This window comes from Plectropomus leopardus, chromosome 15, assembly GCF_008729295.1.
Source record: "Plectropomus leopardus isolate mb chromosome 15, YSFRI_Pleo_2.0, whole genome shotgun sequence".
Lineage (NCBI taxonomy): Eukaryota > Metazoa > Chordata > Actinopteri > Perciformes > Serranidae > Plectropomus > Plectropomus leopardus.
The window spans coordinates 1,824,431-1,851,108 of NC_056477.1; the positions used below are offsets into that span (position 1 = coordinate 1,824,431).

General features: G+C 39.7%; 1 protein-coding gene across 1 annotated transcript in view; it reads right to left on the reverse strand.

The window, feature by feature from the left end:
* Positions 1 to 26,678, reverse strand: part of gfra1a (gdnf family receptor alpha 1a) — a 126,734-nt gene that overhangs the window by 19,947 nt on the left and 80,109 nt on the right. The window contains exons 4-7 of the mRNA XM_042502425.1: positions 15,076 to 15,254; positions 13,513 to 13,685; positions 9,418 to 9,527; positions 7,011 to 7,145 (exon numbers count right to left, since the gene is read on the reverse strand). Of these exons, the coding sequence (XP_042358359.1) occupies positions 7,011 to 7,145; positions 9,418 to 9,527; positions 13,513 to 13,685; positions 15,076 to 15,254 (597 nt within the window). The remainder of the gene's footprint in view (positions 1 to 7,010; positions 7,146 to 9,417; positions 9,528 to 13,512; positions 13,686 to 15,075; positions 15,255 to 26,678) is intronic.

Sequence of the window (26,678 nt, forward strand, 5' to 3'; positions counted from 1 at the left end):
CCGACTTTTATTTCCTTGAAAGTGAAATTATGTCTAAAAAAACTGCCGACATGTGCCAGCATTCATATCTGAGATGCAATAATCAGCACAAAATAAGTGAGCTTCGTCAATATCCTGCAGCCCTGACATGTGCGGCTTTGCTCATGAGTGTGCATATTTAATTTTTGCTTATGTGATTTTGTGGCTGGTAAGTTTGTGCCGAGACAGCAGAAGGCTGATGAGCATATTGTAAGTGTTGATGGGCTCTCTCCCCAACTCCTCTGCCTCCTCACCTAAGGCCTAATTACACTCACAGCACAGTGACCGTGTGTGAAAAACCGTTAGCATCTCAAATTAAGCCTCAGGGTGTCAGATGCGTTGTGTGTGTGTGTGTGTGCTTAGTTGATGTGTTTTGTTTTGTAGATATGAAATATAATAGAAAATGCTGTCTATGTTTCTATCTGGGGCCTATCTGACTTCTGTTTGTATATTAATTGTCATCTCCCAATCAATTGACTTTCCATTGTAAGGTGTTGGTGAGGACTCAGTGAGTTCAGTCAGCTGTTACAGAAACACTTCAAACAGCACTTCCAAGTCTGTCCAGAGATTAAAAATCAATCAAAACGACAAAACAAATTACAAACAAATCCTCTCTCAAAACATGTAGACTTTCAATCCAATTATATGGCGCACGCATTTTTTATCCTCGTGTGTACCATACCTTCACTGTGTTTGATCACCAGCTTTGCAAGACGCCAAATTAGCTCGGAGTTACTGGGTCTCATTATTTTAAGTGAAATCTCCTCAGGGAGCTGCTGCTTCTATAACCAATCACCTATTCTGGGAATGGATGACATCAGCACGGTTGACCCGAAACCACATTAGGTAAGTATCACACTGTAACAACAACTCGAAGCTATTCTTAGGCATATTACTGTAGGACTGGAGGAACTTTTTCGTTGTTCTAAAAACTTATTGTATCCGCACCACAGGAACTATCTCTTAAAACACCATTTTGAGGGAATTTTCTAGCTCCCATTCCTGAGTAGCTATTCTCTCTACACCAGATATAGCTTATGACGTTATTCAGACACACAACTATCTGTCCTAAAAGAGTAATTCACTCCTTGGCTACTCTCAGTGAGGTTTCTTTCATTTTCTTAAAGAGATTTTTGGGGAAAGGGTTTCCTTATCTGCTCTTAGGGCTCAAGAGCAATGGATGTCATGGCAAATTGATATTTATGAAATGGGCTATATACACAAAATTGAATTGATTGGTCGAAAACCAACCAAGATCTGGTCAGTTTAGTGCTGAGTCCAAGTCGACGTTTGTGCCAAATTATATGAACTTCCTTTGAGGTGATCCTTAGATGTCATGAGACTGGGACAAATGCAAGGTCACCCTGACACTGACCTTTGATCACAAAAATCTAATCAGTTAATCGTTGAGTCCACCTGGATGTTTGTGCCAAATTTGAAGAATTTCCCGAAAGACGTTGAGATATTGCTTTAAAAAAATGGATGGATGGACAACACAAAAACATACTGCTTCTAGCCACAGCTATCCCCAGCACAGAGGCATAAAAAATGTTCAAAAAACAAGGAAAAATGGACCGACAGTGAAGTCCAGGCTTTGCTCAGCGTGTATGATATGGAGGTGGACAACGTTTTTCTTCTTGTCACAGCATAATTGACATTGCTCTACCAACTATCAGTCAACTGTAGTCACTTTAGTGTTAGTGTTTAGTGCACCGATTATTCTTAATCTAAACCCTAACAGAAAGAACTGATGACCAGAAGAAAATGTCCCTGTTTTTTCTAAAAATATCCCCACTTTCAAGGTCTAACAACTGGTCTATAAAACACACACACACGCACACACACGCACACACACACAGACATTTTTTAAAGCACTAAACCAAACATCCATTCAACCTTCACGAGTGCAAACCGCACAGCACATTTGAACAAACATGATATCGTCTTCCCGCTGCAGCAGATATTTGTGTAGGAGGCACGAGTTTGGCTCTTACAGATGTCTACATTACCACTTTATCTCACTTTACATGTACAAGCTTTGACTGTAACACTAGAATTAAGATCATGTCCGACGGTGTGACCTTTGCATATTCAGTGCATATTCCGGAAATGGGGAGGAATCACATCGGAAAGGCTTTGAATACATTACGGCTCCAGTGTTTGTCTTGAGAATTTTAATGTGTTGGTTCTAAAACTGAGGGTGGAGACCCCTCCAAAGGATCGCAAGGATAGAAAAATAGAGATGCTTCTTCTTGCATTTCTCACAAAGGGGGAAAATATTATACTCAACCACACGCTTATTGTATCGATCCCATTTCTTATTTTTGCAGGTAGACTTTGCTTCATTTTAAGTTCATTTTAATCAGCTGAAAAAATGTATCTATTGTGCTAGAGGATGCATATATATTTAGATACATGATTTTCACAGATAAAACTGCGAGGCATTCATTGCTAGGCCTCTCCTCTCTGGACAATACATCTAAAGTGGAGTTTAATAGAAAGTCCTCTCTCTCAGTCTTTCCATATTCTCCCTTTCTGTCTCTTTCTTTCTTTCTCTCTCGTAGTTTCTCTCTAGTCATGACCCTGTAACCGGCGTGTGTCAGGATCTTCAGTTGTCAGTTCCAGTTACTGCTGAGCAAGCTTAATGAGAGCAGGAAGAAGGGAGGCCATGAAAGAAAGGAGGAGACGGAGACACAGAGACGGGATGAGCTGCAAAAATGAGGTGAAGCATGAGCAGGAGAACAAGGCAGAGATAGGGGCGGTAATGATAAAACAAGTGAGTGGCAAAAGGAAGAGTGGGAGAAATACTAGAGAGTAATAATGAAAATTCAGAGAGTGTGTTCCTCCACTTTGCCCTTTGCTTGGCTCCCTGCAGAGAGTAAAAGCAAAGAAGAGATACACAGAGAGAGCTTGTTTTAACCCACATTAACCCGCTAAGATCTTGCAAATCTCACGTTGACACACTTGAACACATGAACTTAAAATCATGCAAAGAAGCAAAGACATCACACACTTGCTGAGGAATACACAAAGATACACAGGCTCAACCACACACACGCAGCCCTTATTATCTGCCGCAGACCAACCTCGTTAACCCCGACTGATAAAAAGACAACAGAGCAGAGAAAACAAGCAAAAGGAGGGCAAAAAAAAAGATAATAGAAGAGGAGAAGACAAATGAGAGAGTGAAAATGAGGCCGCAGCTTGTTGGTGTTTTCTCATCTGGTAACTGTCATTCTGACGGAGGAAAATCTAACCGCCCACTTTGCTCAGGTCGAGCTGATCCACCAGCAGCAGCGCCCCCCCCAATTGTGACTACGGCTCATTATTTTGAATGCACACCATTTTCTTCAGCCACTTAGGAATAAATCGACCAATTGACTGATTGACGTGGTTGTCTTACAGCTGATTACTTTGTCAATTGATTACCTTACTGATTCATTAAATGGCAACTGTGCACCTTGAACATATGGTGGTCAGTGTGAATGGTAAAGGGGAAGCACTTGTGTAGCGCTTCTCTAGTCATTTTGAACACTCAAAGCTCTACGAGACACATTCACCCATTCATGCACATACATTCATATACTGATGACCAAGGCTACCGTATAAGGTGCCACCTGCTACTCAGTTTTTAAACATCCGTACACACTCACACACCGACAGCACAACCATCGAAAGCAATTTGGGGTTCAGTATAGCCGCGTTCCCACCAAAAACGTTCAATATAGTAACTTTAGAACCAAAAGTAACCCCTACGAACACGTATCAAGACCCTCGATCTGTGAAGCGTTTCCACCGCAGACAGTACTCTCACATGTGGGTGTGTTTGTTGTCACTCACTACGCCATCAAGCAGGACTCACTGTATTTTCTTATTCATCAGTGATACAGAGTAAAGTCTGCACCTCGTTTATCATCCACAAATAGGGGCTGCAGGCCCACATTTTCAGAGCAAAAAAGAGCAGGCTGCAGCGAGAGTTTCTCTTGATGGGATATGTAAAAGTAGTGGGTTTGTGCATTGAATCTTTGTCAGGCAACAGCAGGGGATCAGTGTTTCCAGTGTGCACGTGTTTCTTTCTCCAAATGAGGATTAAAATATACAAACTTAAAATAATCTGGTCGAAATTCATATATATATTTGAAACCCACTCATTACTAAATGTGTTATCCAAGAGAGACAATAAAAAACAGACTGAGCGGTCAAAGCTGTTATATTTAAACTAAAGGTGTGCTCATGGATTCATGTCATCAGCTCAACGTTCCTCTTTAAAAGTTGCCGGCAGTCAGCACATTGAATCAAATGATTTTTCTCAGTCTACAGCTGCAAACATACTTTTATTTTATAGTTATAGTTTACTAATGTATGAAAAACTTGTCACATATGAACAGAGATTAAACCAGCCATGACTCTGCCCTGAGCACATGGTGGTGGTTCTCTACTGACCAATCACAGACTAAAGTGTCTCTAGCTCCACCTTTTAGTTCTGGATCGGGTGCTGGGTCCCCCAAAAGAGGGGTGACAAAAATGGAGACAGTCAGGACCAGTTCCAAAGGTGCCATCCACAACCTTTCACAATGAAAATGTAAAAAATGTATTTCAAACTTAACTGAACTGAACCAACCTGCTGGTGGAAATGCAGCTTTTCTTGCTCAAGGATACGTCCACATGCAGACTGGAGTAGCCTGGGTTCAAACTGCCAACCTTGCTTTTAGTGGTTTTACCTCCTGAGCCACAGTCGGCCCTGTATGTATATGATGTTATGCTTTCACTTCAAATAAAACTTACAACTGACTAAAATGAGATGAAAACATCCTCTGGTGTCTAGTGTCTCTGTATCTTAGGATACAGTTTATTACATTGCCCTCACACAAGTATTTTACTGTTGGAAAGATGGTCTTTTCACAAAACTGGACTGTCCATGCTGTAAAAATGCGGAAATAATTTTGAAAATGGTGCTACATGTCCAGAAATAAGCAGAAGAAAAGCATAATGGCATTTGCATTTGCTCAAAAGAGAGAAAACCTACAACTACCAGAATGCACTGCACCACAACAGAACAATACAAGCTCCAGCTGGAGGGTGACGTAAAAACAAAGTTGTTCTCTTTTTTTGAACCTATTTCTGGACTATCTGTGTCCTTGATGGTGGGCATTTGAAAACAGCCTGAGAGCCAGAGAAAATCTACTGCATAAATCTCCCAAATGACACATTTCCCTGGCATTGAAAATGGAAATCTGGCTGCTGTACTTTGTTATGATACAAAGATGTCTGAAACTCAGCAGAGTATTCCTATAAGTTTCCATTTACATGTGTGAAAAGGTGGTATCTCTACTCATTATCATTTCATTCAAGCCAACGATTGCAAATTTGAGATTACACTCGGATTGGAGTTCAATCATTTTATAAAACCTCGATCAAATATCAAATCCCCTTACACAATCCAAATCCCTTCAAATCCCTTATTGCATGTCTTTAGGTTCAACTTTCAACATTGCAAGCCACAAAAGTTAAGGATAACTTGAGCGTGGAGATTCAGAGACTAACATAAAGCAACTGGATAGATTGTTTCTCGAGAGAAGAATCGTTACTGTGCTGGTCTGAACTGCAAAAACAAACTGTCTGCTCACTGCTATTTATAAAGTTAACATAGTGTATTGAATGTTTTGTACATTTTTTTGGTCAAAAATACCTAAATCTTATTTTTTTCTTTTCTTATCCTAACGTATATTATCCTACCTTTGTTATCTTGTCTTATCTTAACTACTTTTTTTCTTTACTTTACTGTATCTTATCTTTTTATATCGTACAATATTGTTTCGTATCTGTACTGTATCTTATATTTTTTTAATGTACCATATCGTATAGTATCTTACGTGTGCATAAGTGCATAACAAATCCAGCTTTATGTTGAACCTGACAGCAAAAATTGAGACCCAGCTCTGACTGTCACAAAATGTTATTTAACTGCAGACAACAGCTGCACTTTCAGGCATCACTCCTGTGCAATCATAGCCAATTAACTATTTGTTGACAATTTATTCATTTCATTTCATTTTGATCTCTGTTTGTTTAAAATGTTTGAAATAATTATCTATCTTATGAACTAGTGTAATGGCTTTTAACAAGCGTTGGTGATTACCAACATTCATCTCACTCAGGTGCCTTTGGGCGAGATACCCCCTCCATGACCCTGCGTTCTGACCTCCGTACAGGAATCAATGAAGAGTCACATTACACTTAAACTGAACAGCAGTCGGCTGACTGGCAGTGAGCACACTATCAGGGCGAAAAGAGGCTGAATTAGCTCTGATTACAGACAAACACACAATGAATCTGGCTTTTATCTGCACAGCGCAGAAAGAACGTCCTGCAACTCATGAATCCTGGCTGGTAATGGGTGTGTTTATACGTGTGTGTTGTGTGTGTGTGTGTGTGTGTGTGTGTGTGTGTGTGTGTGTTTAAGGGGGGGGGGGGGGGGTCAGTGTGTATGTGTGTTTTGAGGGGGGTTGTTAATTAAAGTGGTTGTGTAAGAGGGCTGGATGAAAAAGCTGCTTTCTGTCAAAGATCTGGAGCAGGAGTTCCGCTGCAGCTTTTAGGCACATACACACAAATGAACACACACACACAACACACACACACACACACACACACACACACACACACACACACACACACACACACACACTCACACACTCACACACATTCATACACCGTGCTGCAATATGACTGGTTTCTCTATAATGCAGGGGGATAACAATGCAAGCATGGCAATGGGATATATTTGGTTAGAAGGAGAGAGCGAGAGGAGGAGAGACAAGAAAAGAAAAGAGGATAAAAGAGCAATACGGGGAAAAAAGAGCAGCGGTGAAGAGTGGGTGAAAATAGAAAGTAAGACTGCAGAATTCAGCAGAGCAGATAAAGTACAATAGAAAACAGTAGAGTAGAGTAGTAAACAGCTGGTCAGATAACAGCTGGGCAGAGGGATAACTCACGGAGGCAGGTGTTCTCTGTGAAAAACTCGGTGAACTTGTCGCACTCGTCCTTGTTGTTGCCACTGTTGCTGCAGTCGCAGTAGGGAGACACGCTGATTTTGGGTGAGCGCAGGTAGTTGGGTGTCATCACGGTGCCTGCAGGGTGGAAGAAGCAATTCATTCATGCATTCATGTGTCTTTGTTTGACCAAGAAATTTGATCCATAAACATGGATTCTCTGTATAGTGAAAAATCCAGATCAGTTTCACGTTATAACGTGAAACTTTTCACGGTATAACGTGAGTGGCAGCAATACACTTCCGTAGTAAACTTTAAATGGCTGTATTTTATTTTACCACTGTTATTTGAGGATAACATGTCAATGTGTTTTGAAGGCATACTGTATTGAAAATTTTGGTCAGTTTTTCTTAAACATTTTTTTTGTCGTTTTAAGGAAATTATTTTGTCTTTTTTTTCCTTTTGTGTGAAATGATTTTTTATTTATTAATTTATGTGAATCAAAAAAAACATTTTTTTGTGATTTTTTAACTTTTGAATTTGACTTATTTTTTTTCCCTTTATTTTTATGAACTTTTTTCCCTTAAAATTTCACTATTTATCATAGCTCGACACTGTGAAAACATAAATTATCATTAAAATTTCAATTATCCAGACGGTCCTTGGACACATCATGTGTTATTATCGAGGTTTGTGAAACACATTTCTATGAATTTCCTAAAACTTTCAGGGTATAGTTAGTATTCATAAACTTTTCCAGGCCTGGAAATTGCTAATTACAATTTCCATGACCTTTCGAGGTTTGATGAACGTAGAAACCCTGGTTAGTGTCGACAGCCCAAATATGCTGCTGACTGTCAAGAAAAAAAAAAAGAATATTTAAACCCTTTCAGACTCAGTTATCATCCTCCTTCTGTGTTAAATGATGAATGCCATAATAGCAAAGCGAAATCATTGTCACATTTTTTTCTCTTTCCCTCCTCCCCCACGTACAGGAGTTAACGTAGTGTGGTGGAGTTTCTGCAGGAAGCAGAATGCAGAGAAGCTGGAATGAAGAATAGGCTTTCTCTCTGCGAGGGAAAGTAAATAGCTTCAGTCAGTGATTTCTCACTCCCCCAATGGATTGTTCCCTTGTGCTGGCTGCACTCCAAAACAGGCCTTTTCTTTTTGCAGTAGGCAGAATGAATTGGCGCCGTGTGGACGGTGTGTGTGTGTATGTGTGGTCTGGTTTAGTGACTTGGGAGAACCGATTTTTGACAACCTGCTGTTGTGTTGAGGACATAGTGAGGTGTGAGGACAATTTGGCTGGTCCATTCAGGGATTGAGACTGGAGTTAGAAGAAAGGAAATACATTTTAGGTCCTTTTTTCATAGTTTTGCTCAACATTTCAGGTGGTTCTTAAATTGTGGACTATTGACGACATGATTAGATTGTAAAAGAAGCCTAAAATCCATTTCAGGCCAAAGATTTTGATGTGATGGAAGAAACCTGCAAATACTTGAAATGTGCGAGTCTGTTATGCTCGGAAATCCTGCCTATTTACACAAATGCAACTAGATAAAACAGTGTATCGTCTGCATAGAAACAACTCTCTTTCCATCCATTCTTCCAGCTCATTTAGTAGTTATTTATTTATTTATTTATTTTTAGCTTCATAAGATCCAGACAATTAGGACATTTTCACCAGGAGCCAAATTATCTGCAGAGATCTCAAAAAAAAACCCCAAAACAAACTGTGTCTAAAGTAAAAACAGTGTCTAAAGCATTTCCGAGATAAAAATTGCCATTTTGAATTTTTTGGACGCTATAAAGGAGCTTGTAACCACAGTGACTGATGCAAAAATGCGAAAACATGAATGGCCCTGTGTAGAACCAGAGCTTGGTTTGGCCATTCTGGGCTACTGTAGAAATATGGCGTTGCCACATAGACAAGGACCCATTACCTGTGTAAGTATAAACGGCTCAATCTAAGGTATCAGAAATACAATTCTTATTTTCATGTGATTTTACCATAGAGAAACCTCCTGCATACTGTCCTAGTTGCAAAAATATGTTTTTTAATGTGATGTTTCAGTTCAACAGCTGTTACAAACAGATGCAAACAACTGTTCGCTCTAGTACCGAAACGTTGCATTAAAATAATAATTTTTGCAGGTTTGAGTTTTTCGCTAAATTGTGTTCTGCTCACCCCTCTACTGCACACTTTTTCACACTTAAAGTTTCTCTTTAAGGTGATTATACACTAAAACAACAATCATATTGTATAATAAAACTTTTCTACCAATATATCCCCCTAAATCCAAAGACTGTGTTTTAGTTGTTAAGAATACATTCATCCTGACTTGTAAAGCGTACAGAGACTCGGGGTGATGTCCACTTTGAAGAACTGAAGTTGAAGTTGAGGACTCACCAATCAGACCCGAGTATGAGAGGAGACAGTCTGCGTAGTTCTCCTTCAGACAGCCTGACAGTGAGCGAGGCTCCGGCTGGCAGTTGACAAAGAAGTCAGCCAGTCGTGACCTGCAACACACATACACACACACATCCAAAAATATTTCAGAGCCAAACATGATTATAGCTCCAATAGATTTCATATGAGAAGTTCAGATGGCCAATGTGATTGGAATGTGCAGCAAAATGCCCGGTCCAAATGAGCATACGCCGAAAGTCATCTCTCTCAATGCAATTAGCCTTCTTAACGTCTGCCTTCAGTGGAGTAAGATGACCCTCTTACGTATGCTGCGGCTGCTTTATATCCTGGAATGAATGAGGCCGAAGGCAATTCTCCACCAAGTCTGTTCTGTTTCATTTACTGCCTTCACAAATGTTTGTTTACACTTTTGCCACAGGTGCAGTGGCACGTGAAATTGAAATGGAGTTTGGATTCCCAAGAAATTTACCATTTGAAATGAGATTGAGTGTGATATACAGGAACTTTGACACAAAACAAAACCTTCCAACGTCACTTTTGGACTGCGACATCTTTATGGAAACGGGATTTGTTGCATCATTCCTTTTAGGAATTTTAAAATTTTACTTGGGATACTTATTGTTAAGGTATTTTCTAACAGGGCAGGATCACAAAAAGTCTGTGATCACAGGTTGTATTCAAGCCCTTGTTTAGTGGTTTATCTTAATCAAGTATTTGGCAGTAAAATTAAGTGTACTTCAAATTCCTTCTAAAATATCTCACTTCACAGCAAAGATAAAGACAGACCAAAGCTGATTCAAGAAGTCAGTCTGCAAACAATAATGGATGATCCCAGAAAAAAAAGAAAATCAAAATAAGTTGTCAAAATGAGTCAAATATAAAAAAAGACTTGCGCTACAAAAAAAAGGCCAAAGCACAATAAAAGAAAAAGTTTTAGTTATTTATCAAATTATTAAAATCGAGAAACAGTAATGATACTAAATAAATAAATGATACTTTTAAGTAAATTACTTTTCAGGGAGACGTTGGCATGTTAACATGAGACACAAGACAAACAAGATATACAAATAAAATATGTCTCCTACGTAGGAAACAATATCTCCTACATCGTAATAGATTGGGTGAGCAAAATGTTAGGAGATATCGAGCAAAATGTTTCTATGAAGCTGATCAGATAGGGGAGCAAAATGAAAGGAGATAGTGAGCAAAATGCTAATGAATGTTTTCTCCTACATAGGCAATAATGTCGCTTCAACATAGGAGATAAACCTATGTTTTAGCCAATGGTGCTCATAAATAATTTAAAACTAAAAACTTGCCCTTCAGTGCTTCCATAGTTTCTCTTAGAAACTCCTAGTGATTAAAAACTCCACAAACAAACGTATGAAGTTTTTGTTTTGAAATTCATAAACAAAGTTTGAGAAGGGGAGCATATTTCTGTGCAAACCTGAACAGTTGTAAGCATAAAACAAACACAAACTCACATATCTGCACTCACAGTGTGATCCATCTAATCACGTCAATCTGGTGCAGAGCCGAGCAGAGCGGTGCGTAGTGAGAGTTGTCAGCGGCAGCCAGTATACTAACACCTGACATCTGGTGAGGGAGCTTGTGGAAATGCATGGCTTTAATCTATCCGTGCTGCCTGACAAATGGACTGGGAGGAAGCTGTGCTGCAGTGAGACCTGTTGTTCAGCCCTGAGCGTATGTCTGACTTATAGACAGCGCCGTGCAGAGAAAAAAAGACAGAGACGGAGAGGAGGATAGAAACTTGCGGTATGAATTTACTGTTGTCATGCTGCTTGCTGTTAAGTAGAGACAGAGGGTGAGGAGAGAGGGAGGAGGACCTGAGGCCACGGTCCAAATGGAGCTCATTTATGAAGCCTAATGCTTCCATTTAATCCCAGGGAGCCACAAGACGGCTGGCTGTGGGCTCCAGAGACTGCATGTACACACACACATACTCCAATGAGGATGATGTCAGATGTCCATCAATGAATTGCTCTTTGTGTGTGTGTGTGTGTGTGTGTGTGTGTGTGTGTGTGTATCTGAGACTTGAAGGTAGACATTGTATTTCTGCTGGTGTTTATGACTACAGTGACTATGCATTGTAAAGAGGTAGGGCTGGGTGACACACAATAAAGTCTTACCACAGTGTTTTTTTTTTTCATATCAGTCGATATTGATGTATATCACAATATATATCATAATATACATCAAATCACTATTTCTGTCAATCTTAAAGGTTCCCTTTACTCCTAAGTGAGATATGAAGATATCATAAGGTTCATTTTGTTTTAAATATTTATTTTCTGTCAGACCTTGAACATGACAAATATACTGTAGAACAGGCGTCACCAACTGGAGAATTATTCTACTAAAATTCAAAGAGGTCCAGTTACTAAAATTTCCTCCCAGCAAAGGTCTGAACCTCATACCTAAAATAAATATCTCAGTTAATTGAACGTTTTACTTTGATTACGATTAATAAACTATTATTTTGCTTTTTGCTCTTTTTTTTTTAGTTTTGTTTTTTGCCCTCATAGTTCACTGACAGTTTTATGTGACCACGGTGTGTTGGAGTGTAATAAACATATTTATTATTATTATTTATTAAAATTTCCAGAATAATATAAAAATGAAAAGCTCCATCTTAAACAAACTTCAGGTAAATTTAAGCACATTGTGCTGATAATAGAAACCTCTCCTGACTGCAGGACTCTGACTTCAACTTGTGTGAAGCTTCTGTGCTATTAATCATTTTACTCAGGAGTTAAAAACTTTTGAGTAGGCCTACTTCTCCTATAGCTGCCAACATTCCCAATTATTGAAAGGGTGAAAATAAGGTCATGTGCTTGTGGCCCCGGGCCCCCAAAACATTACATATCTAAATAATTCATCCAAAGTCTGATTAAAGCTGAAACTAACACAAAGTAGTCTGTAGAAGTCTAAAGAAGTCACTTTCACCTCTGCAGATGTGTCTGTTTCAGACACTTTGGCGCTTTGAGGAGAAGCTGCGCTCTGTTTGTCTGTCTCACTGCGCTTTTTTCAGACCATCAGCTGTTTGATCCACGATGACTGCATTTGGTTTGTTGCGGTGATGTTGCTATTATCACTGGCTGTTTGTGTTTTCTGTCAAAACAAGACTAGAATGCGCTCTATCGACATTCTATTGACTATGTCTCATATTTCAATCGATGGAAAAGTTATTTTGTGATTGATATTGTTATCGTTTTATCGCCCAGCCCTATGAAGAGGTGTCTAAGGGGCATGTTAGTGCCAGTGTGAACTTTCCTCATATCTGGGGACACAATACTTCTTCCAGTGAGGGAAACTATTAAGATGATGAAGACAGATGACAAACTACACTGTGGTAATACCTGACCCAAGAAAACCTGCACTTCTTTGGGCTGAATTCTACGCGTTGATGCAGAACTAATGATGGTCTGAGCCATAGACTGTGTATAAAGATGGATGACGTGTCTCTACTTCCTCTTTCTATACAAAAATGAAGGCAAATATCCTGGATACAGGTGCTCCCATCTTGCACTGGTGACATAATTTAGAACCAGATTCTGCAGAGTAGTGATCAGAAAGTGAAGTAACAAGCTCCTTTTACACTGCCTTTTCAAGGTGGGGATTTTGCTTCATTTTTACATCTGTGTTCTGTTTAAATTGACATTTGTGGAGTGGTGGGGCAGAGTTGTCTCAAGGTCAATGTAAAAGAGACAGCCAGCAGGATGGAGTCATGGGTCAGAAGAGTGCAACGTTTAGATGATGTGTTATGTGTGCTAGAAACATCAAAAATCTGAGAAATGTGCCGAAATCTTCCAAATGTCCTTAAATCCTAGAAATGTCCTCAAATCCTAGAAATGTGTATGAGGCGGTCCAACTGGCTCCTAGTTCTGGTCATTTTGCAGAAGTGACCCCCAAGTAGAGTAAGCTGAGTATCTGTGCTCAATCTGCTAATTTCCAGTCACATTTTCATTATCAGCTGTCTAATATATGCAGAAGAAAATGCCCTTAAAATGTATATTTATGAAGAAAATCCATTTCGAAGGTACTGTTTCCTACCTGCAGATGTAGTTGGTCTTGCAGGAAGCCTGCAGTTCAAGACAGTTGGGTTTCTGTTTTTCGTCGTACGAGCACACCGGGACGATGGTCTGACGCCTGCGTTCAGAACACGCCGTCTGGTCGCTGAGCGGACATGAGCAGTACAGCATGCCGTAACTGTGCTTCGGAGGAACCTGTGTGGCACAAGAATCACAACATGAAGTATAGAAGTAAAGTCATACACAAGAGCTTTGACTGTATTATTATTTCGGTCAGATTTCCTGTGACAGACGTCGCCCTTTCTGTCTTTTTAAAGACTTTTTGTTGAGTTTTTGTTGATGAGGTCTAAAGTTGTGTTAATGTTCTTTTCATTGGTGACTGTCTACAGTTACTGTTGCAGCTAACAAGCTTAAAATGAGAATGCTTCTGGTACCTTAATTTAAGACACAGTCACTTAGTTGTGGGTGCTTTTTGATTAGATTTACTTAACTTGTAAGCTTTCTCATCAATAATAATAATCCTAAATTCAGTCTTGTGAGTTTTTGGGAATAAAACCTAAATTTAGTATTCTTTTAAGTTTCTTTTTCTAATATAAATCCTGAATTATGACTTTACAATCACAACTTACACCACTAGCAGGTTGTTGTTTTTTTTTTTTTTTTCATGTAAGGCTGTTTTTTGAGTGTCTCGACCTACTTCTTCTGTTAATTCCAAACAAACTGATCCTGCCATTGCTAGAAATTCAAAACTCATCACTTTATGTGAGCCGGAGAATTCTGAAGTACAAAACTTTGACAACCTTTTGGTTTAATCCTGAAATATTGAGGTGAAGGCATGCATTATAAACTAAAGCTAAAAACTAAAAAAACAGCCAAGTGGTTCTGCAAATGTAAACCTTTTTTTTAAAGACACAATACAGAGAATTTTATAAATTATTATGCAAAAGATGTCAAAATTGTCTCTGCCTCTTAACATTGCTTCAATGGCACAAAAACATCAATAAATTCTGATGTTAAGAGTTTAATGACGCTGTAACAACACAGTCAGGCTACAATAGGAGAATGGCATCACAGTTTTATCTCCAACACAAAGAAAACTTGATGCTCAAGGCTGTTCGCACAAAGTTCTCTGCTGTGAAAAAACAAAATTATACACAACAAGATTAAAAATGTCATGCAATCTTTGTGGGTTTTCTATTTATTCATGTCGCTGACTTGAAGCGATCCCTGTTAAGTTATTCCAGAGGGACATCATGGGAGCTGGGTTGTAATTACAATGTTTCACATCATTTTTTACAATATGGCGCAGACAGCCAAAACATCTTTTGTGTCTGATGACTGAATCGATGTCGGCATTGGAAAAGCAAACCCTGAACAAAAAGGCCCGCGTGATTATTTATTGTGATTTCTGACAACCCGTCTAACTTATGCACTTCAAAATCATTCCTCCTTTTGAAGCACGTCCTTTGTGGTGGACATTCAGCTTTTATCAGATATCAGTCGTTTGGAAAACCTCCAGTGTGTGCGAGCTTTAGTGTTTTTTTTTCGTTCTTTTTTTGATAAGCTTGTGTCAGAAGCGCCTTGCCTTGTCAAAGAACTGCCGCAGGGCCTTGTGGCACTTCCTCTTGTTGCAGACTTCAGCGGTGGAGACGCGGCTGGTGCACGGGCTGATGTAGGCAGAGCGGTACTTCTTGCACGTGTCATTCAGGTTGCACGCCTTGGCAGCGTTCAGACAGTTATTCTCTCTGGCCACTGCAGGCTCGCCTGGAGACGACGAGAGGAGGCACAGGGATGGAGGAGAGGGAGCAGAGGAGAAGAGAAGAAAAAAGAGAACAAAGGGTGAGACTTAAACAGATGTTATTAAGAATATCACGTAACAGCTGCTTATCTTGTTTTTAAAGAACAGATAGTCAAAGAAAAGTGTCAGTGTTTTATCTAACAGAAAAAACTATGAAAATATCAAATGTGCATCACAAACAAAAAGACTGACAACTGCAGGACAGCGACACCACACAGTTTTTTCATAGTTAATTAACTCTTTTACACTTGGATAGACATTTTTGCGAACTGAGTTCAGACACCTTTCATTAGCATTTCAACCTCTGATATCTGGGAAAATGTATTTGATTTCTTTCAAACACGGGAAAAAAAACAACTTGGCAAAAATGTTCCATAAACTGCACAAAAAAAGTAAAAGGTGAGAAAAAAATGAACAGCTGTGGCTTTTCTTTAGATATTATCAAAAAATCATGGAAAAAAAATCTAGAAAACTGTATTGATTACCCTTTTAATATTATATTTAAAATAATGTTAATGGTTTTTTTTTTTTTTCCAATTCTTGCGATCATTTCTGTGTCTATTTCCATTTTTACTTTCTTTTTCCTTTTTTTCAAAACTTATTTTCAGGTAATTTTCTTGTAACTTTTCAAAAGTTTCTTGCTAATTTTTTGGGTGACAATGGCGTCCTGCCACCATGGGTCGGGACAGGGTTAAACAAGAGCAACACTTGTAAAAAGATTAAGAAAATGTCATCTTTACAGTGACAATTTTCCTGGATTCACGCTAAGGATGCAGGATATTGGATTTTTTGCCAATATCTGATATATCACAGCTTGACTGATAACCATACCAACATTTTTCCACCTAATTTTAGTGATCATTGAGTCCTCTGTAGGGAATTAACATCATGCACACTCTATATCTACATCAGATCAGTTTCACTCTCAAATATCCATCTATATTGCCCTTGAAAATCTACTCGTAAACACCTTCAGATCAAATCGTCACAAAACAAAGCAACTCAGCTGTCCGGCTGCAGCGTTTTCACGACAGTGTGCGGAAATAAAGAGAGAGGCAGAGAGACAGCAGCACGATGTTTTCTCAAAACTAGTAGATAACCCCAGCAATGCATATTTCAGTCCGTACCTGTGTGCGTCGGCTGATATGAATGTTTATTTTGTTTTTAAGTGTGTGTGAGTGTGTTTGTGTGCAAACTGCGAGCACACGACCCCAATAACAGTCTCACTTCCTGCTTGGCCCTGCCCGCTAAACCAGGCATGTATTTATGTATGTGCACAGCGTGTGTGTGTGTGCGTGTGTGTGTGGACTCCTTGTAGTCATCAAAGTCTGCGGTGCAGCGCCTTGCTCATCTATCAGCCCGCACTAATTGCCAGTGTTCTCCTTGATCCGCTATCAATTAACATTTTCATAGACTTCTCCCCCTCCTGCTTATTTGGGTGAAAATGGAGCAAAAACAGCATTTTTTTTTTCTCTAATGAGCACCAATTAAAACGGGGGGGAGGCCGGCGTGACAAACGTACAGAGGCGGTGTGTGCTGGTGGGAGGGGTGGAGGGGGCAGCAGAGGCAAACAGCAGGAGCTGTTTAAGCGAGTCAATGAAGCGACCGGCTGATGGAGTGTGTGTCGTGATGTGATGGTTAATGGTGTTAATAAGATTCAACACATCGAGGAGAGGGAGGAGGAAAAAAAGGAAGGGAGGTTGAAAGTGACACGAGACATGATGGGGGTGTGAGCTGATGGTCCCCTGATGTATTAATTGTCAGCAGAGAGGACGCTGTTACTTCTGCTAGAAACGAGGAGACCCTTAGGATGAATGCTTTCCAAAATATTCAGCAGCTCAAAGAAAGTCACTGCTGTTTCACTCACTGCAAATATATTCCATTATTTCCTCTGTTTACTACCTTACTTTCACCTTTTCCTTCCAATTGTCCCCCTTTCCCTTCATCTGTCCCCTCTCCCTCCTGTGTATGTCCCGCCTTTGTCAGTTTACAGGCTCAGTTGGCACCACATCTCTTGAGCAAACAGTCCATAGCAGTGACATTCAACTCACAACCCTGAAAACCACTTTTTAATTCACAATAAAAATAAAGTCATTCGGACAGGGAATTGTTTTTGCACTTTTAGTATACATAAGGTGCCAGAGTGATAATGCAGCATAAAAACAGAGCTTGTTTATCAAAAAAGTGACAATAAAGGATCCCCCGCACCCACAACAGAGGTCCTTGCTAAGTTCCTAATATCCTAAAATCCTAGAAAACATGCTAAAGTGTCCCGAAATCCGTGAAATGTCCTAAAATCCATGAAATGTCTCAAAATCCTAGAAACGTGCTAAAATCCTACAAATGTCCTAAATTCTTTGAAATGTGCTAAAGCAGATGGTCATCTCAGTGGGGCTGATCTCGGTTGATACTGAATGCAGCGGCAGGAAAACAAAAACCTGTCACATGCAGCCTGTTAGTATTTTTGAATGTCTCGTCACTCTGCACTCGGTGCTTCACCTGTTGAATGCTGCTCTGCATTGTGATTTGCAAACAGAAGCCTACATTCAGCATGTTATGAAGCCACCCGCTGAGATTTTGCATTTCATTCATAACATATTTTGTCACCCAACAGTTCTTTAAACTGCCATCATGTTAGAAAAAGAAGTGCTGCAGCTCAAACAAATAAACCCCTCTAATTACTGAATTAGTAATATCAGCAGTGACAGCTGCATCATAGTGATGCGATTAATGAGGTGAGGTGATGGAGGAGACGTTTCTGCTTTTCTCTCTATCCCACTACTCTACCCCCAAAAATCTTTCTCATTTCTCCATCACTTCAAAACCCTCTCAGACACCTCCACTGCTCTCCCGCTCTCCAGCCCTCACGTCCGCCTTCAGTTTCCTCCTTTCCTCCGTCTGTCTCTCCTCTTTGGATCAGTGCGCTCTGGGATCAGACACATGAACTTCATACATTTTTTTTCTCTTTCAGCTGCCTCAGATCGACTCGCTGACTCTCATCTGTTAACCCTGCAGTTGTCCCCCGGGTAGCTGAGCGAGGTTTGTGTTTTCGTGTGTTTATGTTTGACTCTCCTCGCATCATTTGCCTCGTTTGAAAGGACTTGATCAATAGCGCATCCATGTTTTATGTTGGCGGGCGCAGGACCCCCTGGGTTATGAAGCTTGGGAGGCTCACCCGAAATCTGCCGTTATCATACGGAGGGATCCAGGAACTGTGCATGAGCATAAATTTATTTATTTATTTTATTTTTTACTGCGGATGACTTTTAAAATGTGAGCAAAATGTATTAAAAAAAGAAAGAAAATACTGCTTCTTTTTCTTCCAACCTCCAAATGACAGAGCAACTACATTTTAAAGGAGCCACTATTCATGAAGGATGGAGAGTTTACTAGAATTACTGTTATATGCCATGAACCAGTCCAGTAAAAGTTTACATTCCTGTTTGTGGAAACATGGATGAAGTGAAGCTGACCTTTGACCTTTAGGATATAAAATGTCATTGCTTCATCATTATAAAGATTTGAGTGAAATTTAGTCATAAGTAACCTATGAAGTCTTAAGTTAATGAGGAGTTAAAGGTCACTTTGACCTTTAATCTTGATAACCAAATTCTAATCAGTTCATTTTTGAGTCCACCTGATCGTTTGTGCCAAATTTTAGGAAATTCCCTCAAGACTTTCTTAATATTTTGCATCCACAAAAATGGGATGAACGCAAAGTCACAGTGACGTTATCCTCTGACAACCAAATTCTAAATTGTTCATCATCTTTGCGTCCAAATTTGAGGACATTTTCTAAAGGTGTTCTTGATATACAGCATTAATGAGAATGAGACTGACACGAGGTCACAGCGACCTTAGTCTTTAACCACGAAATTCTAATCAGTTCATCCTTGAGTCCAAGTGGACATTTGTGCCAAATTCCAGATGTTCTTGATGCATGCATGAACATGAGATGTATGTGTGGATGTTTAGGAAAATGAAACAGACAAGCTCTCAGGAATCTTTGACCACCAAAATCTAATCAGTTCATTGTTGATTCCAGGTGGCAGTTTTTACCAAATTTGAATAAAATCTTATCATGTTATCATTGAGTCCGAGTGAATATTTGTGCCAAATTCAAGGAAATTCCCTCAAGGTGTTCTTGAGATATCGCATTCACAAGAATGGGACAGATGCAAAGTCAAAGTCAGATGCAAAGTGTGACTTTGACTTTTGACCACCAAATGCTAATCAGTTTATCCTTAAGACCAAGAGGACATTTGTGCCAAATTTTAAGAAATTCCCTTTACGAGTTCTTGAGATATCATGGGACGAATGGGCGGATGGATAACCTGGAAACATAGTGTCTCCATCTACAGCTATCACAAGCACAGAGGCATAAAAAGGGGAGGAAAAACAGAAAAGAGTAAAACTTTGAAGGCACTCAGCCACTGCTTGAGCTCGTGTTTAAAGATTAATGTATATCAAGAGTTTTGGAGCCCCTTTTAGTATCAAAGCTAGTCAGCATTGTAAACAATTATGTCTGATTAAATAAAGGCTTTTAATGTACTTTTGATCCTGTATGAGTGCCAGAAGAGCATCCTCTTTACTGAGACTATTTTGTTTTTCATCTTAAGGCGCACCTTAAAAGGATTCCTGGACGTCATGTACAGTGTGTGAAGCTGACTGAGCACTTGGCCTCTGCATTCAGCTTGTATCCATAGTTTTGCTCTGATATATATTCTCTGGTCGGAGCCAGCACCAGCTCCAGACGGCTGACTGACAGTCTGCCTCTCTCATCCAACAGCATGAATCCCTCCTCCACCTCTGTGGATATGCAGTACATATTTGGAGATGAACTCCCATAAAAAAAGCATTCTACAGATAACGCTGATAACAATGTAACTGTCAGCGTCGCCTAAATAACAATGATGATGTATATTTTATGAGCTGACCCTCTTCCAGTCTTTGCGTGACGGACAAACATCCAGTGCCACGACACAAGCCTCTACCCTGAGGGCGCATTAGTATCTCAACAAACTGTCAGTGGCTGTGTGCGTGTGTGTTTTTGGGCTCCATCACGGCATGAGCAAAAGGCGTGTGGAGATTGGACGCCTTTTAACTATTTGAACTCAATAGAAATGGTCCGCCAGTGCCTGTAATGGTATTTTAGCTCATTGTGATTTCATTTCTTGGGAGTATTTTTAAATATTTAGATAAAATTTAGATAAAATCTGCGCAACCGAAGATATAATTTTTTATACATCAATACACTATCATTAACAAAAGCATTGAAAATGTGAACAATTTTTTTCAAAAACTAGACATGTTTTCCCATCAGATATTGCTGCAAAAACAATGAATGCTCTAGCCGTTATGGTATTTATTTTAGATTGATATATCCAGGATTATGCAAAAATGATCTTCCATAGCATTACAGGGACATTACAGGTTATTCCAGCAAAATACTGTTTGCACCACATGCTTTCAGCTGAGAAAAGAATAAATGCTCCAGCTCAGTCAGTCAGCTAACAACACAAACCATTTTCTAATTCACATGAAAAAAAGTGATTGTACTTTTAGTATACAAACTAAATAAGGTGACAGAGTGCATAAAACAGCATCAAAATAGAGCTTGCTTATCAAAAAAAGTGCCAGTAGACAGAGTCGACAGAGGTCCTATCTAAGCCCCTAATGTCCTGAAATCCTAGAAATGTCCTTAAGTCCTATACATTTCCCAAAATCCTATCAATGTCCTAAAACCCTAGAAACATCCCAAAATTCTAGAAACATTAAAATCCTAGAAAAGTAATACAATCCTGAGAACATCAAAAAAATAAAAACCAAAGCAGGCTGAGTATCCCTGCTCCAGCTATTACAGCTCTCACTTTAGATCTATTCAGACAAAACAATGACCTCCTGCCGCCGTCCACAGGAGGTCCAATTTGAATGATATCTGTCTTTCTTGTAAAAATTAGTGCATATTCTTGTGTTTTTGTGCTGTTTTAGCCATTTATTTTCTCCGGCAACATGATGAGAGTCCCAACGCACACCGACACTCGAACATGCACACAGTATATTGTCTAAACCCTCCTGTGCCCCTAGTGTCAGCAAGTACATCTGCTGAACTCCCCTTGCACTCCTGGCAGATGGTATTGTCTCTCAAACACACACACACACACACACACACATACACACACACACTGACACACACCGAGTTTTCTGACAGGGCCCACACAGGGTTGGGGCCGGGGCCATCTGGAGGCCTGGTAGGGGGGAACGAGGCCCCCCCAGTGGCTCATGTTTCCGATTCAGCCTCAAATTGATTATCATGTCGCCTGTTTCCTCCAGTCCCGCCGCCCCCTGCCCCCCCCACCTAATTTCAATTACCAAGGGACGCCGCAGGGTCGAATCCTGACCTCACCCACCTCTGTACCCCGCTGGACCGCTCCTCCAGTCTCCCCCCCTTTATCTTTTCCTCCCCTCTCCTCTGGACTCTCCTTCCTCCTCCTCCTTCCTCCCCCCTTTTTTGCGTGTTTCTCCCTTTCTGCTCCTCTTTCATGTCTTTATCCATGCTGCTCTGTGTGTACTCCAATCATTAGCTCCCTTCCTCTTTCTCCATCATCATTATCCATCTCTCAACTTCTCTCTTGTGGCTCCCATCGCTCTTGTTTCTTCCTGTGTCTCTCCTCCCCTCTGCCATCTGTCCTTTACTTTTCCTTTGAAGCAAAGCGGAGTCATTTAATGGCCCTCAGTGGCCTTTCCAAGCCTGTTAAAAACTCCCATCAACTCCCATGTGCGTCAAAGAGTCACCGTCTGAAGTCTACCTTTGCTTAGGTTCACACACTTAAAAGTTTTGTAGGTTTGACAAAAACAGAACAAAAACTCCAGCACAATGGCTGCCTCACACAGCAGAACTGGTGAAAAATTTTAGATTTTCTGGGTCTGCTGCTCATGTGTCAAAAAACGACTCAGTGGTGGCTCCTACAAAACTTCAACAAATAGCCACCGCTCCAGGTTTCACCTGCATGTATGAAAACTGGGAAGCGAGTGTAACACACCAGGCTGAAAAAAAACAACAAAAAAGTCTCTCAGAGCCATACCCTAAACCCAAGAGGAAATCAGCCATGTTTACTTTACTGTGCAATTTCTTTGCATTTTTGGCCATTTTATTATTATTATTATTAGACATTACTTTCAGGAATTTTTTGCCAAGCTGCTCATTGCCTTAACCAATCAAACCAACTTGTTCAGGTTTCAAAGAGTTAAAAGAAAAAATGAGTTTGAATCTTTTTTAGATAATTGTCATTTTTGACTGATAGGAAACTTTTTATCGTGCTAACACTTTTAGCCATAAGGCCCAGCCCTTTATAAATGTTGAACTTCAGCGTGTATGTGGTTGGCAGAAATGTATAATGCTTCTGGTCTGAATATCCAGAAAAAATGTCTGGAATCCAAACTGTCAGTTTTGGGGATGCAACAAATCGGACCAAAGGCTTCAAGTTAAGTTATAAACTGATGGAAGCAGAAAAGGTCAAGAGGGCACAGAGATTATTAAGAGTCATCCTCTGGAAACCATGAATAGCCAATAACGTGTACATGTCAGTCCCTGTAAAGCCTCCTGTAAGTATTCACAGTCGTTATGTTCTTGTCATTGACTATTGTCCTTGCCATGAGCCTCTCTATTGTTACAGCATGCAACTGTCCCTGTTATAGCTATTTTAAATATGCCATACCACCGTCCCAGCAGTTTGTCACTGTCTTAGTCCAACGGAACACATTACTGCACTTCATGCGAGCCAGTCGAGGGTCATTGAGGGGGACTGGAAGCACTTGACAGGTGTGTTTGTTTCCACTCGCCACGGCTCTGCAGCAGTGGAAACAGGAGTGGCTGCGTGCTGCGCCGCTGGGCGACGGACTATAATTCACAGCCTCTTTGTTTGCTAAGTACAATAAATGTGCAGGGATTTGTCCTGGGGGCGGCTGCAGGGGATTACAGAACAAACACGCTGACACCCTGGGGCAACTAGACGTCATATCAAGTGAAGGGAGACGCACTGTAGAAATTGAGCTATTAAATGGCTATAAATTAACTTTCAGCAGTGAGTGGTGGTATGTGCTACCAGGCTGTGCTTTCAAGCTGCAGCTACACAGAAGATAAGTCATTTAGGTAACTTTTTTTAGTTAATTTTGGCTATGTTCATGCATATGACATACATTTTGGCATGATTGTGTGTTTTTGTTTGATCTTGGAATTTCCAGCTCTTACAAAAAGTCCAAATGACACTGTGTAAACAGAAATCGATACTTTCATGCAGTTTACTGCTAAAAATGTGCCGCTGAAACCAAATCAAACTGCAATTTCCGATGCCACAGCGACCAAAGCATATAAACATGCATTGCAATATTTCTGGGTGTCATTCGACATTCATGACATCATATTTACCATATTTGGCATATGGAGAAAATACATGCATATGTACATATACATACATCTTTTCCCTGTCAGAATCAGGGACATATCCCAGGCTGTGATCATTTAACAACATTTGTTAACAACATTTGACAAACAAACAAACAAAAAAAAACAACATTTTTTTGTGTTTTTTTTTTCATCTAAAAACATAGTGGCATTATGACAAAAACCTGGTATTTAAAGGGTTAACATTCTGAAAATTAATGAATATTTGAATTTCATGATTAGGACTCTGACTGGTTAAAAAAATAAGTAATAATAATTACAGCAGAAAATCATATAATGCATTTTGTGCATAGAGCAATACAAGTGTGTGCAATATTAAAGTACGGGTTCAGTGGATAGATAGCTGTTTGTTGTCAATAAGACAATAATATTTATTGTCATATTTAATTTAACTAGTAAGACAAAACATTTATGATTGGTAAATAACAACCAGGATTGTATTAAATCCAAAGTATACGTACGTTTATTGTCTCAGCATGGGCATTATTATGCATATTTTAAGTCTGTTTTTCTTGCAAACTAAATTTCTTCCCCTCCTTGTCTGCGCACGTCTTGATTATTCATTGTGTAAATTACTTGCCTCGCACCTCCTTCCCACTTTGAAAAATTATAGCAGAGTCAGATTCAATAGAAAAATCCAACATAATAAACGAGGCCTGGGGTCTCCTCTCTCTGTGAATCCGCTCTCTCTGTTGATTATCAGTGGTGAGTTACACTGTCATCCGCTTTAATGGGCTCCACGCTTGAAAGTGCAAGACAAGCAGAAATGGAGAGAGTGGAGGGCTGCGAGAGGACGAGTGAAGAGAGAGCCTCAAGGTTTACTCATCTTTCTTCGCCTCTCTTTCCAAACTCTCCACCTCTCTCTTTCTTTCGATTCTGACTCTCTGCCCGCTCTCTCTCTCTCGTTCTGTGTGTTTAATAATCTCCCTCTTCCTCCAAACACTGTCCCAGTGCAATAAAGCCACATGGCACTCGGAACAGCAAATTCCATAACTCACAGTTCCCAGTAATTGATCCCTGTAGTGCAACAGTCTCTTTCTCTCTTTTCCTTTTCCACTCTTCTATCCACAAGTACATCTCTCCCCCTTCCATCACCTCTCGCCATCTCTGCACTCTCAGAAATGAAGGTTTCAAATGGGTTCTTCCTGAAAGACAGAGGTTCCACCCAGAACCATTTGCTTCCAAGAAAGAAATAAATAAATGTTTTTTTTGTAAAACTAAGAGTTTTGTTAAGGACGTTTTTCTTCTAAAGAACCCATTTTTAAGTATGTTAAGATGCAGTGGAATGAGATTATATGGTTCTAGATAAAATGATGGTTCTTGGCACAACCACCTGGTTTGGTTCTTTGATTGGTATCTACATGAAACTCCCATTTAAAAAAGGGGTTCTTGGCAAAACCTCCTATTTTAGGTGTAGATGAAACCCTTGGAATTAAAAAAAAGGGTTGTTGGTACAACCCCTTATTTGTATTCTAGATACAACCACTGAAATATAAAATGATTCTTGGTGGAAATCCCTGGTTTGGATCAAGAAGAAACCATTTGGAATAAAATAGGGTTCTTGGTGGAAACCCCTGGTTTGGTTCTAGCTTAAACCCTTGTGAAAAAAAAAAAAAAAAAAAAGGTTTTCCGTACAACCCCCGGTTGGGTTCTAAATGAAACCCTTGAAATATTAAAGGATTCTCAGAAGAACCCCCTGGTTGGGATTAAGATGAAACCCTTATGATAAAAAAGGGTTCTTGGTAGAATTTCCGAATGGGTTTTGCAGAAAACCCTTGGGATATAAAATGGTTCTTGGTACAACCCATCTAATTTGGTTCTAGGTGAAACCCTTGGAATAAAACTAACTAAAATAAACACTCCATCTGTTCTCTTTGACTAACATTTCGAGCCAGGTGTCCTCATAAGTGCTCACCTGAATTCATCACATGCTCTCACTACCTCATCAGCTTTTCCAATTTCATACACCAAACTTGTTATTTTTTCACCTGGAATTTCAGTTTTGGTCCAAATTATGAGAGCTGGAACTGATGGAGAAGCAGGAATACAAACCGCGGGCAAATCCTGTGTGCTCGCAAAAAAAAAATAGTTTCCCCTCCTCTCCGCTTTATGTTGCGCCTCTATCCAATCCCAAACTTACTCCCTATGATCCCCTCCGGTCTGCCTTGTAATATCAACAAGCTATTAGCTGAGCTCCTCTCACAGTTGAGCTGTTACCTACCACACCTGTAGATGTTCCCCCGCTGGCTCCCAGCTGAGTTTCTCTCCTGTGATTCTGCAGCTTTCAAACTGAGTGCTAAAGACTGAATACTAAAATGCTAAAAGTCAGTTTTTGTTGTTTTTTAGGTGTTGCACTAAAAAGAAACATGTCAATGTTGGATTTAAATGATTAGGTTATCATCATACACTTTGATGATTCACAAAGCGTGGTGTAGCGCCATTTTTTTTCTCCATCCGTGTTTCGTCTACTCCCGCCGTACTGAGCTGTGATTTTTATCTCCATACATTTTGGTGTCTGAATTTTGCACTGAAATCACTGCGAGAATGACGGTTTGGGAAAACTTCAGAATGAGAACGGGTTGCAATTATGGATGATAATTATTATTAAATGACCAATTATTCAATCATTCAGAATTTAATCAAATAGCTTTGATGTTAGCTTTGATTGAGGACAAAATACAATTGCTTTTGTTTAAAATTAGCAAAGTTTCTACATTTAATTTGTCAAGTGACAATTAATAGATTAAATGATCGTTAATTTTAGGAATTATAAGAAAAATGCTTACTTTTTACAACCCTAGTTGCAATCACTATTTCCAACAACCTCATGAAACAAAGCCATGAATAATATAGATAAAGGTATAGATAAAACAAATCCTGTTTGGCCCAAAAAGCACTTTTCCCACAGAAAACCATTACAAAAGAG